The 14257-nt window shown below is 42.0% G+C and overlaps 1 protein-coding gene across 1 annotated transcript in view; it reads right to left on the reverse strand.

The window, feature by feature from the left end:
• Window positions 1-7110: 7110 nt before the first annotated feature.
• Window positions 7111-14257, reverse strand: part of LOC115202831 (SH3 and multiple ankyrin repeat domains protein 2) — a 246326-nt gene continuing 239179 nt past the window's right edge. Inside the window, exon 24 of the mRNA XM_029766886.1 lies at window positions 7111-7847. Within this exon, the coding sequence (XP_029622746.1) occupies window positions 7304-7847 (544 nt within the window). The 3' untranslated portion in view covers window positions 7111-7303. The remainder of the gene's footprint in view (window positions 7848-14257) is intronic.

The raw sequence follows: 14257 nt of genomic DNA on the forward strand, positions 1-14257 counted from the left end.
ATACAACCCTTTTATACTTTAACAAAAAGTTGCAAAATCTTTAAATGGGTGATTGAATTTATGAACTCACCCACAGCTAAACAATCAGCTGGCTAATGGTTCCTTTTGATCATGAACCTCAGGAGGCTGAAGAAATTCGGCTTGGCCCCTAAAACCCTCACAAGATACACAATTGCTTTGCTGGTGACACTGTCTGTGATTTATTTAGAATTCAAGGCACACTTCACCAAAATGGCTATCACAGCATTCTGCAGCAATAGGCCATCCCATCTGGTTTGTGCTTAGTGGGACTATGATTTGTTTTTCAACAGGACAATGACCGAACACACCTCCAGGCTGTGTAAGGGCTATCTGACCAAGAAGGAGAGTGATGGAATGCTGCATCAGATGACGTGGCCTCCACAATCACCCGACCTCAACCCAATTAAGATGGTTTGGGATGAGTTGGACCGCAGAGTGAAGGAAAAGCAGCCAACATGTGCTCAGCATATGTGGGAACTCCTTCAAGAATGTTGGAAAAGCATTCCAGGTGAAGCTGGTTGAGAGAATACCAAGAGTGTGCAAAGCTGTCATCAAGGCAAAAGGTGTCTACTTTAAAGAATCTAAACTATAAAATATATTTTGATTTGTTTAACACTTTTTTGGTTACTACATGATTCCATATGTGTTATTTCATAGTTTCGATGTCTTAACTATTATTCTACAATGTAGAAAATAGTAAAAATTAACAAAAACCCTTAAATGAGTAGGTCTGTCCAAACCTTTGGCTGGTACTGTATATACAGTGCCTTCAGATAGTATTCAGACCCATTGACTTTTTCCACATTTTGTTACGTTACAGACTTATTCAAAAATGTCTTAAATAACAAATAATCCTCAGCAATTTACACACAATACCCCATGACGACAAAGCAAAAACAGGTTAAGACATTTTTGCAAATTTAGAAAAAAAATCTAAAACAGAAATACCTTATTTACAAAAGTATTCTGAACCTTTCTATGAAACTTGAAATTGAGCTCTTGTCATCCTGTTTCCATTGATCATCCATGAGATGTCTCTACAACTTGATTGGAGTCCACCTGTGATAAATTAAATTGAATGGACATGATTTAGAAAGGCACACACCTGTCTATATAAGGTCCCACAGTTGACACTGTATATCAGAGAAAAAACCAAGCCATGAGGTCCGAGACAGGATTCTGTTGATGCACAGATCTGGGGAAGGGTACACCAACATTTCTGCAGCATTGAAGGTCCCCAAGAACACAGTGGCTGCCATCATTCTTAAATGGAAGAAGTTTGGAACCACCAAGACTCTTCCAAGAGCTGGCCATGCAATTAAACCGAGCATTCGGGGGAGAAGGGCCTTGGTCAGGGAGGTGACCAAGAACCACATGGTCACTCTCACAGAGCTCCAGAGTTCCTCTGTGAAAATAGGAAAACCTTCCAGAAGGACAACCACCTCTGCAGCACTCCACCAATCAGGCCTGGCAGAGTGGCCAGATGGAAGCCACTCCTCAGTAAAAGGCACATGACAGCCCACTTGGAGTTTGCAAAAAGGCACCTGAAGGACTCTCAGACCATGAGAAACAAGATTCTCTGGTCTGATGAAACCAAGATTGAACTCTTTGGCCTGAATGCCAAGTGTCACGTATGTAAAAAACCTGCCACCATCCCTACAGTGAAGCATGGTAATGGTAGCATCATGCTGTGGGGATGTTTGTCAGCGGCAGGGACTGGGAGACTAGTAAGGAATGAGGGAAAGTTGAGCGGAGCAAAGTACAGAGAGACCCTTGATGAAAATCTGCTCCAGAGAGCTCAGGCCCTGACTGGGGAGAAGGTCCACCTTCCAACAGGAAAACGACCCTAAGCACACAGCCAAGACAACACAGGAGTGGCTTCGGCATAAGTCTCTGAATGTCCTTGAGTGGCCCAATAAGAGCCCGGACTTGAACCAGATCGAACATCTCTGGAAAGAACTGAAAATAGTTGTGCAGCGACACTCCCCATCCATCTTGACAGAGCTTCAGAGGATCTGTAGAAAATAATGGAAAAAACTCCCCAAATACAGGTATGCCAAGCTTGTAGCTTCATACCCAAGAAAAACCTAGGCTTTAATCGCTGTCAAAGGTGCTTCAACAAAGTACTGAGTGAAGGGTCTGAATACTGATATTTCAGTTTTAATTTGTAAGAAATAAAAGAGATTAAAAAACAGTTTTCCTTTGTCACTGTGGTGTATTGTGTGTAGACTGATCTATAAATCTATTTAATCCATTTTAGAATAAGTCTGTAACGTAACAAAATGTGGAAAAAGTAAACGGGTCTGAATCACTGTATATACATACACACTCCGGACTCCGACATTGCTCTTCCTAATATTTCTGTTTCTTAATTCCATTATTATTAGCTTTTTTTGATTTGTGTGTATTGTTGTGTATTGTTAAGATATTACTGCACTGTTGGAGCTAGGAACACAAGCATTTCACCACACCCGCTATAACATCTGCTAAATACATGTATGCAACCAATACAATTTGATTTGATTTTGATTTAAAGGTGGTGGAATTATTAGGGACTTATTAAGTCAAGGTCAGAATATGGAATATCTATAGACACACCTTCATTTATTCCATCTCCACCCACAATGAATAGCAGGTGTATAGCACCCGATTCTCATGGTTAAGTTCAAGGTGAGAATACACAGAGAGAAAAGCACATAAAAAAGGAATTAAAAAAAGGACATCCAATATCAGTATATTGGACGTCCAGTTTGCCAACGACTATAGAAAAACAGTAATAACTGAGTTGAATTGGTTAACCTCGCTCCACAGCTTGCAATGTCACCATCCGTGCCATCAAATTGATAGGCCCCGAAAAGCTAAGGCGGTTGCCGAGAGGGTGTTCATGTGTAGTGAGAGGGTGTTCACGTGTAGTAGTAAGGGCTCATGAGGAAGGAAGCTATACTGTTCAGCGGCAGCATGACCCTCATTACAGTGGTGTCATGACTGGGATACCTTGTAGTGGACTCGGGAGGTGCCGCTCTTTTTCATGGTCCTTCGAGACGGATCCAAAGAAGCACAAACACAAAAATAGGCACATCAGGAATTAAATTAATACAACCATAGTGCAATATTATATTTATTTCTTACAGTAACTTTTGGTTGCCATACAAGAAGTATTGAGGATTTGGGGGGAAGGAAGAGTGCAGTTACAAGAAACTTCTCTTTCTTTTTCCATTTTGATAATTAGATAGTCGACTCTACGTATGAGGAATTACAACATAGAGAACATGAACACAAATATACACAAACGAGACGGAAACGTCTTGGTATTTATGTAGAATGAAAAATAAAAGAAGAGAAAATAAAGAAGAAGAGAAAATAGCAAAAGTATCCAAATAGTTGCCGATGGGTAAGTGAAGAACTGTGTTGTGATGGTAGGGGGGATAGTGAGCCATGCCAGTCCTTATGTAGCATAGCCTTATAGTCACACAGTGATGATTTGTATAGCATCTTAATACTACTACTCAGTTCTACGATTCCACATATAAATTAGCTTAGTGATATGTTGTTTTTTTCCATGAAATCAACAGTCACAACTAATCTTTTTTTTGTACATTTCTATATAAGTTTAGCATAAAAGTGTCATCGGGACAGTTTTCGATCCAGTGGACTGTGAGGATATGTATAAATGTAAAGCGTTTCAGTCATTTATACACACATTTTATACAGACTAAGCGATTGGAATTGTCAAAAATTACAATATTTAAGATAGGCAGGTGATGGCCAGAGGATAGTATATAAAATATATTTTGATTGGACAAATGTCTTCTGTCCACTTCATCTATCAGTGTTCATAACATCAACAGGTGATAATATATAATGATAGTTCATCTTAAAACTGGGAAAAAACACCACCAAGGATATCCATTCAGTATAAATATTGCTTCTTAGTTTCCTCATAAATCTAATAATATTAATTTCTATTAATATATATTTATATATAATATAGTTCTTGGTTTTTTTCTTCACTTTTTGGCAAACCACACTTCAGAGTTGAATATTTTTCTCCAAATGTCTTTTATAAAATTCCATATAATTCTATATAAATCATAAAAAATACTGTGCTTTTTTCTATGTCACTTTTGTTGATTCTTTTAAAATAATGAATGGATTATAGCAGCGTTATAACCCCTGCAAGTCCTCTCTTTCTGTTGGCCTGGTATTCTCTTTTTTTATCATCCCTTTGTCTTCCCTTCATCATCATACAGTTGCACACAGGGACCAGGAGAGAGAAGAAGGAATCTCACCAAGGTAGATTTTTTTTGTCCAACAGGAGCCCCTAAATTGCACACAATCCAAACAATCATGGTTATGTTCATAGAACATCACTGTGAACTGATAGAATCATGGATATGTCTCGAATGACCACAAAATACTGTTCACTTTTTTGTGATATGTTAAAATATATAGGTAATCTGGGTACAGTGGCATACATGGCATCCAGACTTCTCTTTGCAGTCCATTCTGGGGTAGTTCTAATCTAGTTCAGAGGCAGAGAGGCCAGAAATGGGGCACTATGTAGAGAATAATGAGCTATTTGAGGCACTATCCAAACATAAAACAGGGATAGTGACAAGAAAATAAGTTCTGAGGGTGGATGCAATGGCCATAGTCTTTCATAGAAATTCTCTCTCTGAACCTTTTAGAAATATTATACATATAATTATTCTATAGATGTACTCTTTTCTTTAAATCATTCCTTAATACACATTCAAAACAATAAATATATTCAATTTACTTAAAATCAATGCCATCAAACACTTCCTGGCTAGTGACCTATCAGCAGTTCTCATATTAACATTGACATAACGGTGTTTCATGAAAAAGGATGGAAACAATTGATTGGCTGTCAGATTGGAGCTTTGATTGGAAGATAATCCTGTTCTACCTGCTCATTGGTGTGAGAGCTCATCACTGGTGTTGAGAAAAGGACTCAGTAACATTTTACTTGAAGCCTGTAGTAATAATACTTTATAACTTTTTATAAGCAAGCCTTATAAAAGGGTTATACCTGCAGGCTTATGTAAAGTGTTATGGAGGACTCTCCCTCTCATTCTCAAATGAACAGGGACCAAATGCATCCTCGAAAGCCTTTATTGGCTGGATCAAACCATACCCCTCTAATAGCTGCTCAGTCGGTGCTGCTGTGTCACACCTCTTCTTGTTAATAATGACATTTTGTCATTCATCGGCAATGCAAACACTGATTATACACAAACTTACACAAACTTTGTAAACGTTCCTATAAATCTTTTTTAAATCCTCTTCGGTGATTGTGTGAATGTCTGGGTAGCAGATTTGAGTGAATGAATATTATTCATAGTATTCTTGGCCCCTGCGATGAACAGTATAGGTTAGCTGTCTAAAAACAAGCACACGGTCAACCACACTGTCCTATGTTAACACAGATCACAAAGTAACACCCGTTTTGCACTCATCCTTTAAATGGTCGTCTTCAAATACCCGCTGAGAATCATTTTGTCAACAAATGTTTTTTAACCCTCACCTATAACACAACAGCACACACTGGTATTAATATAAAAACAATGTTTGATCTGTGAAAGGAATCACTCAGTGATTAGACATGATTAAAGATGGCTGGAGAGAGATGGTGATATTATGGCAGGAAAATTGTTGTTGTGATAGGTGGATTATTTCTGTCATAGGCCTGAAGGGAGGTTGGTTGGTTCGGGGGTAGGGAGTAGGGGTCTGGCTTTCCACTCCTGTCCAGGTCACTGTCAAGTGTGTGGAAGACGATGAAAACACACATGACGCCAACACTTAGGGCTAGATTCTATCAGATCCACACCAGCGTAGTGTTGTTTTGGCGGTGTCGGAGGTGGAACTGTGTTAGAGCTGTCAAATCCACAAGCGGCTCCCGGCATTACACCTAAAACAGACATTGTCAATGGCGGCATGGAGTCGCATTAAGAGAAATCCCACGCAGCCCTGTTTACAAGTTCGAACACCGGAATGTGAGATGCAGTCTACACCTTGATTAGGCTGATAGAAATCCTCATTATTTTGTTTCATGATTTTCAATTTGAGCGTATTATTGTATGCTATATTATTTCTATATAGCATACACTTTCTCTTTTTGAACTTACAACACGAAAGGCATGGGTGTGGCTTCGTGACAATGATCACCGATTTGACAGCTCTAACACAGTTACACTTCCGACACCGCCAAAACATCTGCTGTGTGGGCGTCGGCTAGCACCGCTTAACGCTTGATTTGATTGAATCTAGGCCTTACACTCTCACTCATGTCTTTCTAAAACCCATTTAACAAATCTCCCACAGTGTGCGCACACACGCCTCACAAACATGTCTCTGACAAAACGCAAATACACACACCTTCCACAGTGAACAGGGATGTGAAGGGGACAGTGGTGCCTGCTACAGTAGAGCCCCTCCAGCCATGCATTAGAAAAGACTAACACATCAGTATGTTTCTCTCTCTCAGGAGAAGGCCATCGCCGGATATCTGTGTGTGTGTGTGTGTGTGTGTGTGTGTGTGTGTGTGTGTGTGTGTGTGTGTGTGTGTGTGTGTGTGTGTGTGTGTGTGTGTGTGTGTGTGTGTGTGTGTGTGTGTGTGTGTGTGTGTGTGTGTGTGTGTGTGTGTGTGCGTGTGTGTGTATTTGCTTGCAGCGAGTGATATGGTTTAGGATTAAGCTAAACATTTCTGCAAAGGTTCTCGTTTGTAATGTTTTTCAAATGTCTCTACAACGTCAGATGCATCCATAAACATAACCCACGGTTTGACTCTAGTGAAGAAATATTCTCTGAAGAAACTCTAGCAAAGATAGAAAAGGAGCGCCAACCAGCTCAGCTGGTTTCAAACACCCGCACTGTGGGAGCTTGAAAAAGTATTGAGTATTCCAAAGCAAATTGGGAGTTGTAGTCTTTAGTATTCCAAAAATGTCCAGGTTGGATTTCTATCAGTATTTCAAAGTGTTTGAGGGCTACGTTTCAAGAATATTCCAAAGTGTGGTGACATGAGCATCCCTAAAAAGATGCAGGATTTTTCCCACTTTTTCTCCATTCTGGATTGATGCAGTTTCTCCAGGATTCCGACATCCCTTGATACTCGGGAAGCAGAATGGGAATGATCAAACACAAACGCACCACAGAGTCGAGGCAGGAAGGGAGGAGTCAAAGGCCGAGTCCTAAATCGTGCCAGACAGAAAAGGAGAACAGGTAGGAGAGAGTGTTTCAGATAAATCCACACCCCCTGGCTTTATCTGTCCTGCAGCATTTTGAGGGCCCTCTCGATGTTCATGCGGTGGCCCACCCTCGTCACCCCCAGGTCAATCAGATCCTCTTTCTGCAGCGAGGGCAGGTGGGCGCCCTCGATCTCGTTGTCCAGGAAGGCGTCTTTATGCTCCGACAAATTCAGACTGTCCAGCCAGTCGGCCACGTCCAGCTTGCTCCACAGCTCCACGGGCTTGGAGGCGAAGGGCTTGCCTGAGGTGGCTACGGCCTGCAATAGGGTGAGTGGCGAGGGGGAGCGCGAGCCACCGCAAGAGGACCCTCCACCAAGGCTACCACCCATGTTGCCGAAGCCACTCGCACTCCCCATGGGTGGGGCGGGCAGGCTGAAGAGGTCGCTGAGGCTGGCCGAGGCAGAGTGGGGTAAAGAGGAGGGGCAGGGGGGCGAGGAGAGGGACGAGGTGTCCGGGGGGCTGCAGAGGTGAGAGGGCAGGCTGGAAGGAGGGGTGCAGGAGGAGGGGGGCAGGCTGAAGGACACGCTGGAGTTCCGCTGGCTTCCTGAGGCTGGAGAGCTGGAGAGAGAGAGAGAAAATAGAGGGAGAAAAGAGAGATAATGAGAACCTAACATACATATGGCACAGTGATGAACTATGGTATAGAGTGGCTGTACCAAACTAATCCAGACCATAATGATCAGAACATGGCAACCACAGAAGACCATGGCAACCTAGAGAAACTTGGCCAGATAAAAACCTCTAGCAAGAAGCAAACTCCTCCCCCTCCACATGTGACTCACAACCAACCCCCCACTACAGGATATGTGTGTGTGTGTGTGTGTGTGCATTCAGACCTGGCTGGTGTAAAACGGATGTAGTGTTTGCTGACCTTGACGTGTGGTAAACCTGCTGAGGCTTGGTGTGGAAGTGGGGATCGCTGAGAGCTTTCAAAATAAACACGAAGGTTCATGAACATAAAGTATCTTACTGATCTAAGCACAGAATTCTACTGAAATACTTGAAAGAGCCACTAGGGTGCAGTGTTGTCAGTGGATTTTTTTACCTAAACCATACTTTACTTCACTGGTATTTTACAGTCTACTATTTACCAATTAGGCAGTCCAAATTTAGCTTTTTTCAAACTCCTGAAAAAGCTTGTTCCTGCAATCTAGAGCCATAATCATTATGATACATTTTGTGTAAAAAATATGTACATTTATCTGCATATTTAAGCGTACCTCTTGAGCTGTCTGTATCCTCCTGACTGGTGGTTATTTTGTTAAAGAAACTAAATATGCTTCTTTGCATCTCTGCTAAAATCTGGGTAAAGATTTAAAGGAACGGGAGTCTTATTCAGTATATTTAGTAATTGCTTGCTTTTCTAAAGTCTGTCAACCTTGTCAGCAGGCATAACAGCTAAAACAGACAAGCTATAGCTACTCTGACTTGATCGACAGCCTGAAATGGCTTCTTGGTAGCTAGTTACAGTTAATTCGGAAAGTATTCAGACCACTTGACTTTTTCTACATTTTGTAAATGACTTATTCTAAAATTGATGAAATCGTTTTTTCCCCTCATCAATCCACACACAATACACCATAACACAAAAGCAAAAATAGGTTTTTAGAAGTGTATAAAAAATCCCCTGAAATATCACATTTACATAAGTATTTAGACCCTTTATTACTCAGTACTTTGTTGAAGCACCTTTGGCAGTGATTACAGCCTCGAGTCTTCCTGTGTATGACACTACAAGCTTGGCACACCTGTATTTGGGGAGTTTCTCCCATTCTTATTTGCAGATGCTCTCAAGCTCTGTCAGGTTGGATGGGGAGCGTCGCTGCACAGCTATTTTCAGGTCTCTCCAGAGATGTTTGATCTGGTTCAAGTCCGGGCTCTGGCTGGGCCACTCAAGGACATTCAGATATTTATCCCGAAGCCACTCCTGCATTGTCTTGGCTGTGTGCTTAGGGTTGTTGTCCTGTTGGAAGGTGAACTTCACCCCAGTCTGAGGTCCTGAGCGCTCTGGAGCAGGTTTTCATCAAGGATCTCTCTGTACTTGGCTTCGTTCATCTTTCCCTCGATCCGGACTACTCTCCCAGTCCCTGCCGCTGAAAAACATCCCCACAGCATGATGCTGCCACCACCATGCTTCACCATAGGGATGGTGCCAGGTTTCCTCCAGAAGTGGCGCTTGGCATTCAGGCCAAATAGTTCAATCTTGGTTTCATCAGACCAGAGAATCTTGTTTCTCATGGTCTGAGTGTCCTTCAGGTGCCTTTTCGCAAACTCCAAGTGGGCTGTCATGTGCCTTTTACTGAGGAGTGGCTTACGTCTGGCCACTCTGCCAGGCATGATTGGTGGAGTGCTGCAGAGGTGGTTATCCTTCTGGAAGGTTCTCCTATTTTCGCAGAGGAACTCTGGAGCTCTGTTAGAGTCACCATTTGGATCTTGGTCACCTCCCTGACCAAGGCCCTTCTCCCCCGATTGCTCAGTTGGCCAGGCGGCCAGCTCTAGGAAGAGTCTTGGTGGTTTCAAACTTATTCCATTTAAGAATGGAGGACAGGTTCTTGGGGACCTTCAATGCTGCAGAAATGTTTTGGTACCCTTCCCCCAATCCATTACATACATAGACAGGTGTGTGCCTTTCCAAATGATGTCCAATCAATTGAATTTACCACAGGTAGACTCCAATGAAGTTGTAGAAACATCTCAAGGATGATCAATGGAAACAGGATGCACCGGAGCTCAATTTCGAGTCTCATAGCAAAGGGTCTGAATACATATGTAAATAAGGTATTTATTTAAAAAAAATATACATTTGTAAAAATGTCTAAAAACCTGTTTATGGGGTATGGTGTGTAGATTGATGATGATTTTGTTTTAATTAATCCATATTAGAATAAGGCTGTAAGGTAACAAAATGTGGAAAAAGTCAAGGGGTCTGAATACTTCCCGAATGCACTGTATACTAGAGGAGTATATATGTAGGAGTCGCTGTGTTCAAGCCACCGTGACTACATCTTGGCACTCCCTCATCATTTAAACAAATATTTTTGAAGCTATAGAAATGCATTTATTAATGGCTACATTAGTTTTGGCTACATTTATTATATTATGTGAGCTAAACAGTAAAAAATGCAAGAATATATTTACAAAAAAAATCTTAAAGTATACTTTTTTGAGATTGTTAAAACAAAGAATAAAACAGTACATCATATAACATTATTACACCACTAAATATCTACAGTACAAAATGTATAATACCACCATACAACAATATTACAATGTACTGTGTGTGTGTGTGTGTGTAGTGCATGTGCTAGCGTTTGTGTGTGTGTGTCTGTACCTGTGTGTGTGTCTCATCACAGTACTCACTGTTCCATAAGGTGTATTTTTATCTGTTAATTAAATCTGATTCTACTGCTTGCATCAGTTACCTGATGTGGAATAGAGTTCCATGTATTCATGGCTCTATGTAGTATTGTGCGCCTCCCATAGTCTGTCCTGGACTTGGTGGCATGTCTTGTGGGGTATGCATGGGTGTCCAAGCTGTGTGCTAGTAGTTTAATCAGACACCTTGGTGCATTCAGTTTGTCAACACTTCTTACAAAAACAAGTAGTGATGAAGTCAATCTCTCCTCCACTTTGAGCCATGAGAGATTGACATGCATATCATTAATGTTAGCTCTCTGCGCACATTTAAGGGTCAGCCGTGCTGCCCTGTTCTGAGCCAATTGTTATTTTCCTAAGTCCCTCTTTGTGGCATCTGACCTATAGCAGGGGGTGTAAAGGCATACGTTTTTCCAGCAGCAGACTATGATCGATAATGTCAAAAGCTGCACTGAAGTCTAACAAAACAGTAACAATAACTATGTTTACAAGAAGAACGCAGATAACCAGGAACACACACACAACATAGCATGTAGAAAAAAAACTCAGACTGCACGAGGGGCCAGAGGGAAGCTTGCAGCACTAAGTCCACAGAGCATGTCCTAATGTGATTCACTCTCTATCTCAGAGTGTGTGTGTGTGTGTGTGTGAGCGTTGAGAGAGTTCATCTATGTGCATGCGTTCAGACAAGCATGTCTTTTGGTAGTTGAACTCTAAATAGAACAACAATGCAGCATATCGAGGAAGAGGATTATACAGTATTTGAGGTCAGCTCTGCTGGGAATAATCATTATAAAGTGGTTATTACTCTCATATCCAGCAGTTCATTCCAGAAGAATACCATTTGACAATCTGGCATCAGCATCACAGTATCCTCGACTCACAAAACAATATACCTAACACAAACATGCAGTGGGCTTGACAACACAAGAGGGACAGAAGAGAGAACCTAGATCTGGTATGCAATCTAATGTCAATCTAATATTTTTTGGAACAGTGTAGTCGTGTGTAGTGTACTTATCAGTCCCCTACAGACCACAGAGATTTGTGCAGCACCAGTTGGAGTGATGGATCGATGGGGAGATGGATGAAGAGGCGTATGAAGTGAGAGCAGGGACACACAGGGAAAACCATCACCCCCAATAACACACACAACTATGCCCCATTCAATTCAGATTAACACCCTCATTCAATTCCCCCTCTAAACTTCCTTCTGTGGTTCCATACTGATCGGGCTCTGAAGGGCTGCAATGCCTGCTAATTCGTTGACTAATGTATGTGTAGAAGTCAATTAATATACCGTAATTACACTCCTAAGTATAGACAAAACCAGAAGACACAGCAGCCCTTGATGACCAGGTTGGTTGTCCCCTCTTTCCCTTGTACTATATGGATAACCCTGAGGGAAGTTAGGGAGGGGAAGTGAAATGGGCAAGGGCGTTATTTGGCCCAAATGGATTGGGCCAAAGTGAAAGCACTCAGTCCCCCCCCTCTGGACCTGTAGCACTTTGCACCATGGGTAAAACTTACAGCTTGTTTTTTCAGCACCAGCTTTTCCACATGCAGTCATCGTGATGGAGTAAGGAGAATGGAGTGAAACAGAGGACACATGAAAAGATGAGACAACGACAAAACACATGGGGAGACACAAACACTATCACGCACGCACACACACACATACAAAAAGGGTAAAAAAGTGAGACAGAAAATGTGACAAAATGCAGTGAATGAACATATGTCCTTCTAAACGGACAACTCACTCCAGCGTGATAACCTTCTTGTGAAGATGGGACACTAAAAATTCACTTCACAGAACAGAGGTCAAATCTCGTAATTTCATCTAACAGTCACAGTCTGGTCCATTTCACATATACTGTGCATGCCCCTGTACTGTACATGACCCATGGATGCACTTGAGCAGCTTTGCATAATAAAAGTTATCTGACACACTGATCCATTTGTAACTGATCAATACTTTGCTGTTAAACCTGTGATCACAATCAATACCATCAGGCTGACGAGGTGGGAGAGGGATGAGGGTATCAATAGCCTACTGTGACAGAGCAAAACATACCTTGGACCACACATCGCACACACACCAAACATTATCCAGCAATGAAAGCAGAAATGATACCTTCTGACTTACTTGCGTATCGAGTTTAATGACCAAGCTATCGCTCCAACCTTCCATAGTAGATATAACAGCCCTGAAGCGGAATGGTTTTACTGTATATAAATGGGTCTGCTTTGACTGTGTCATTAGAGATCATACACAACATCATCGGAGCCATTTTCTACAGAGTAGTACTGGATGCTTCAACTTAGTGCAGTGAATTTAACCATTATAGATATACTGTACTGTACACATGCATATACACACGAATGCACACACAAAAACAGTCAAGAGACTCTTGCTCCGTCTCACCACACACCCTCACACATGCACTCACACACACAATCCCCCGCTCTGCATGCACTCACACACACAATCCCCCACTCTGAAATGTTATGTAACTGTGGCCTAGTAATGGATGTTGCACATGATGTGGATGTGCACACTGTGATGACACTGAACTCTACTGAGGGTTAGCCCCCCCCCACACACTATAATCGGACTGACATCACTCCAGCGGGCCTCAAGGCTGCTCTCATCAACTCGTTGCTAGGCAACCCCGTTCGCTCGCTGGCGCACTAATCTGTGAACCTAAAAGACGGCGATAAAGTGAAAGGAAAAATGTAAGAATGCTAAAAAGGAGGGAGAGCAAATCCTTCATGTCGTGGTGTTCATCTGGGCTGGTTCTGCTGTGCTGAATGCTTAAGACGGAGAGAGACTGTTTCTTATGAACCTGTCTAAGTCAGAGAGAGGGGGGGGAGAGTGGGGAGAGAAACTGAGACAAAAAGAAACAGACAGAGAGAGAAAGATACAGAGACATAAAGAGAGATGGAAGGCCCGAGAATGAGACAGAGAGAGCGAGGGACAGATAATATAGGCCACCCTCTCTTTCATATCCATCTGCTCCATGTGCTCAGCTACAGGGCACCTTGCCCCTTCTGCTACCTAATCCCTCACACGCTTCCTCACTTCAACTGTTCTATATGATCTCTCTCCTTCCCTCAGGCTGTACTATACAGGACCGTGCCATCTTTCCCTTTAACCTACACTGTGTAGTGAATCTGTTTCCCATAAAACAAGTTCTATGGAAAACTCGGTCCATATCATTGGTTCAACTTATTCCGATCAGCTTGAAATGGGTAGAATACGCCAGTCCCAAACACCTGACTCTTCCCTCACCTCCAACCTTTCCTTAGCCCTTATCTCTTCTGTGTTTGCAGATATGTGGCGAACCAGCTGTAAGCGATATAGTGGAAGGAAGCTCTGGTCAGTCCATTGGAGGGATAGGCCTAGTTTTAACAAACAGATCTGCAAACACTGGAGAAGTATTTATATCCTGAAATAAATAGATCATCTCACTAAAATACATTTTAACAAAAAGTTAGCAAAAATAGATAAAATATTGCTACCGTGGAAAGGAAAATACCTGTCTATTTGTGGAATAATCACCCTGATTAACTCTTAAGTCATATCCCAGTTT

Source organism: Salmo trutta, chromosome 12 (genome assembly GCF_901001165.1).
Source record: "Salmo trutta chromosome 12, fSalTru1.1, whole genome shotgun sequence".
Classification (NCBI taxonomy): domain Eukaryota; kingdom Metazoa; phylum Chordata; class Actinopteri; order Salmoniformes; family Salmonidae; genus Salmo; species Salmo trutta.